The 4,922-nt window shown below is 31.8% G+C and overlaps 1 protein-coding gene across 3 annotated transcripts; it reads left to right on the top strand.

Moving 5' to 3' along the window:
- Positions 1 to 496: 496 nt before the first annotated feature.
- Positions 497 to 4,113, top strand: LOC120074771 (triacylglycerol lipase OBL1-like). Of its 3 annotated transcripts, none has more exons than XM_039028015.2 (5): positions 497 to 961; positions 2,539 to 2,732; positions 2,863 to 2,896; positions 3,013 to 3,629; positions 3,730 to 4,113. In XM_039028015.2, exons 1-5 carry the CDS (start codon positions 604 to 606, stop codon positions 3,997 to 3,999), a joined length of 1,473 nt encoding a protein of 490 aa, XP_038883943.1. In that variant the 5' UTR covers positions 497 to 603; the 3' UTR covers positions 4,000 to 4,113. The 3 variants fall into 3 exon arrangements, with proteins under 3 accessions (XP_038883943.1, XP_038883944.1, XP_038883945.1); XM_039028016.2 differs by having other exon boundaries at positions 514 to 961; positions 3,708 to 4,113; XM_039028017.2 differs by having other exon boundaries at positions 516 to 961; positions 3,702 to 4,113.
- The last annotated feature ends 809 nt before the right edge of the window (positions 4,114 to 4,922 follow it).

Raw genomic sequence — 4,922 nt, 5'->3', positions numbered from 1 at the left:
ATTCCATTATAAATAGATCGACCAAAAAGTAGATTATTTCTAAATTATACATTTTTTTAGTACAGATGAGGTTTTAATCTTCATTTTTTTAAATAAGAAAAATATATAAATTATTATTGAATTAAACTTACTCTAATATTTTTAAATTCCAGAAGGTTGTATTAAGATTAAAAAAAAAAAAAAGGTGTATTAGACTTGGTTAGAGATTCTGTTGTAAAGACTGTTAATTTGTTTACCTTGCTTCCACTTCTACTTGCCTATAATAAAGGCATTCTGATATATGAATAAGATAAGCAAGTTTATTTACTCTCTTGCTCAATAAGGTGATTGCTTTGTTTTTTCCTTCTAAAACACAGTCCACAAAAACGCCAGAGTACAGAAGGGGCCTGCAGGTCACATTGAATAATAGAATGCATTTTACACGTGGGTTTATTTTATTTTATTCTGGACAAGCTTTTGAGTGGATAAAATTGAGTAACGGTCATTATTTATTTACGAAGGAGAGGCAAGGAATCAGATCTGCAAAATAATTGTATATAACAGAAGTCCTAGAGAGATAAGAGTTGAGAGTTAGTTCCCCCAGAGGCCAAGGGATCGATTATTATGATGAGCTCAGGCATGGGTGGTGGTGGTGGCGGCGGCGGCGGCGGCGGTGCTTATAATTGTAACAGCGGCTTCTCCAATAGCTATATGCTTCTGAACACGGAAGAAGTCAAGTTCTTGGATTTGTTTCGTCTTTTGTTTTCCAGCAACCTCAAGAAAAGAAGATTTGTAGATTCCAGTCGCGCCAGAGAACATAATTTCTGGCATAGATTCTTCATTTTTCTCTCTATTATCGTCCTTAAGCTCCTCAGATTCTTTGACAAACCCCTTGCCTTGCTTGGCTTCTTACTCGAGTCGTCTCTCAATTTTCTATCAGCTAACGGCGGCTTTTCCGGCGTTCTCTTCAACTTCTTACGATGTAAGTCCCCTCTTTTAATTTCATAATTTCTTCACTTTTTTTTTTTTTTTTGAAGTGAGGGGTAAATTAAATTTTACTAGTTGACTTTTCGTACATATAATTTTGAAATTTTAAGAGGCTAAACGGAAGACTGTACCAATCCTAATGTTCTTAGCCATTTTTTTCTATTTTCTATTTTTTCTTTTATAGTTTTAAGCAAAGCCATCTTTTTTGGGTTTGATTACTGTGGATAACTATTTGACGATTTTTGTGAAAATTTTTAAACCTCCAAAAATAGGGGAGTGTTGAAATATTAAAATTTATCGGAGGTTGGAAACATTATTTAAATGGATAGATATTTATCTCTTTATATTTACATGAGTTAGTGATAAATATAGAAATTAGACTCAAAATATTATTAATAGATATAGCACAATAGAAAATAATTTGTTGATATAGTAAAATTTAGATTTAGTTCTCAAAGTCTATTAATGATAAATTTCTTCGCTATTAACAACGAAATCTATCGTCGATAAATTTTACTAAATTTACAATTTACTAAAATTATTTATATACACTTAATTATTAATCAAGACAATAATTGTACAGCCTCTGTCCCTTTATGGTGTGTTTGCGGTGATTCAACAATAAATTATGAAAACGGCAATACAGAATAAGTTTAGAAAATAATAGTAAATATCGTGTCAATGGTCCTCTTGATTATATATGTGATATATTAATATTTATAATTATTTTGGAAAAAGACCCACTATTTTTAATTTCTTGGTAATGGGCATAAAGTCATACACATTGCATTTCACGTTGTACTTGTACCTAACAATAAACCTTTCTTTAACTAATCATTTTTTCAATTTTATTCTCTTTGTAAAATCTGACCCATCTTTTTTAACATTTATTTCTCATTCTTTAACTAAAATGTTTTTTCTTTACATCTGTCTAAGCCCTCTTTCTCTCTAAAGTTATTCTCTAAAACTTTCCTCATGCTAACTTTTAGTAAACTGTACTAAAAAAACAAAAGAAGAAAAGACAAAAGAAAATTCCTGCCTCCACATAATTTTCTACGCATCTTTTTATTTTTTAATAAAAACTAAAAACATATTTTAAAGATGTTCAGTTTTCAACTTACAAAAAGGAATGATCAAAGACATATGACTTTCGTTTTTTAAAAAATAGAAAACAAAGAATTCAAAAGCCAAAGTTCACGTATGACGATTGATGATCATTTCCTTTATAGTTGAGTGTATTTAGACTCCTTCACTTGAAAACTTTCAACTATCAATTTTGAATGTAAAATAATGCTCCTTATTGTTAACTAATTCTTTTGTGAAACTTCCACTATTATTATTTAAGGATGATAGAACATGCTAATTTTAACGCCTTCTAAGGTATTTAGAAAGGTTCAACTATTAAATTAATAGACTTGATGGAACCAACTATTACACACAAACGCAAAAGCTCTGAAGATCTATTCTATTAGAACGTTTTTAAATTACAAATCTATAAAGAAACAAAGTTTAGAAGTTCATAGACATACTCGACAAACATATATATATGGGTGGTTTAAATTTTTGATGCAGTTAAGTTGAAGATACCGGATAGCTCGTCCGCGGAGTACTTGTCAATGATTGGTCATTTGGACAGCAGAGTAACATTGGACAAAAGTATAAAGCCTGGTGATGTCAATTACTTCGGTGCCCTCTGCATGATGGCTTCTAAACTTGCGTACGAGAATGAAGCTCACGTTACACAAACTGTCAACAATATCTGGAAGGTTCTCTCCAAATTTCAAAATTAATTTCATATTTAGTATTTACTCTTCTCAACTCAAATACATCTAGAATTCATTCATATTTAACATATATATTCTTTTACTAATTTTTCCTTCTATCAAATATATGTAGATGGAGTTCTTGGGATTTTTCAACTTTTGGAATGGTAACAAAAGAGAATATAACACATATCCCTCTCTTCCACTTTTTTTGCTACTCAACTTTAATTTTATTCAAGTATAAATGATAATCTAATTAGTTAATTGTGTATTTAATTTCTAGACTATCAAGAAAAATGCTCAACACAAGCCTTCATGATGCGCGACAAGAAAGTTGATCACGACACCATCATTGTGTCCTTCAGAGGCACAGAGCCATTCAATGCCGACGACTGGAGCTCCGACTTTGACATATCTTGGTACGAGATCAAAGGCATGGGAAAAATCCATGGGGGATTCATGAAAGCACTTGGCTTACAAAAGTGTATTGGGTGGCCCAAAGAAATAAAACGACAAGATCACCAAAGACGCTCATTGGCTTACTACACCCTCAGAGAGAAGCTGAAAGAACTTATGAAAGAAAATGAGCGGACAAGATTCGTAGTGACAGGGCACAGCCTAGGCGGGGCTTTGGCCATTCTATTTCCTTCTATTTTGGTGTTCCATGAAGAAAAATTATTACTGGAAAGATTAGAGGGAGTGTACACATTTGGACAACCTCGGGTTGGAGACCGCGAATTCGGGGAGTTTATGGTGAAATCACTCTCACAATACAATATTCGTTATTACAGATTCGTTTATGGGTTTGACATGGTCCCTCGGCTGCCCCTTGACGACAAGGCGTTGATGTTCAAACACTTTGGACCCTGTATTTATTTCGACTGGAACTATGATGCGCAGGTAAGTTGACATTTTGATTTTATAGATTAAAAAAGAAGTATATTTTTGAGTGTAACCCTTTTAATAATTTAGTGGTAGTGTGTTATTGGGGAATTGTCAGATTCTTGAAGAAGAGCCATTCAAAAACTATTTCTCAATAGTGGGAGCAGTGCTGATGAGAATACATGCATGTTTGGAGATAGGAAGAAGCTTCACAATAGCGTGGAGAAGAGGAAAGGATTACGAGGAAAAAGTATTTTTTAGAATTGTGAGGTTGTTTGGATTGTTGTTGCCTGGAATTCCTGCTCACTGTCCTCAAGATTACGTTAATTCAACTCGCTTGGGTTCCACGGATCGTCTTCACAGCGAGTACGATGTCAAAATTCAGTAGATTCTTTTTAATTAAAATTAAAATATTACTGTTTGATCATATGTGTGTAATGAATGCCTCTCCAAATTAAACGTACATTTTAATTGGAAGGATGTATATCCTTATGTTCGACCATCTCTTATTTGTCACTTAATTGGTTTGTAATTGACATCTTTCTCTGTTAAGATTTTTTTTTTTAATATTAGAATTGGAAAAAGACAAAGTATTTAGTTGCATCTAACTACATCGATTTTTGTGAAGCCCATTTAATTATATATTTTCATATGGAGAAAAATATCAAACTATTTATAGAAATAATAAAAACAAAAAAATATATTTATGGATATTGATAAAATTTTATCAGTCTTAGACTTGTATTAGTTAATATCACCGACAGAACACGAATGGATTTCTATCAGCCTCTATCAATGAAGATTAAAATTTTGCTATTTTGTATAAATAGTTTACCTTATTTTTCTATTTTTGAAAATCTCCCTTTATTAGATTTAATTTATATTAAATTAAAGCAAGATTTTTCGTAACATCATTCCCTTGATTTTAGGAGTTTTTGATTTTGAAAGATATTTTTTTTCAATTAGTTACAAACTTTTCACAAATTTTTCCGTCTTACTGTAACGACCCGATCTTTTGAGTACTCTGATGAGGGTCGTTACTCATAATTACACATTTACATTCAAAACATTTTGATCATTGAGGAAAATAATTTTTCAATAAAATAATAAAGACAATTTTCCAAAATAAATAACAAATAAGAAAAACCTTTGTTCGGGGCCCCTAAAATAATGAAAAAAAATAAGTTAAACAAATAAAATTTTGACCAACATCGAGTTTCAAGTCAAAACTTTTAAACAGCTTGAAAACTAAACTGAGCGGAAGCGATTTACATGTCCCATATGGCACGATCACAGGTTCCTCTCGTCACC

This window comes from Benincasa hispida, chromosome 3 (assembly GCF_027475165.1).
Source record: "Benincasa hispida cultivar pf3 chromosome 3, pf3_genome.v1.1, whole genome shotgun sequence".
Classification (NCBI taxonomy): domain Eukaryota; kingdom Viridiplantae; phylum Streptophyta; class Magnoliopsida; order Cucurbitales; family Cucurbitaceae; genus Benincasa; species Benincasa hispida.
Note: the sequence above shows the minus strand (reverse complement) of the source record. Positions and strands in the feature narration are given on the sequence as shown.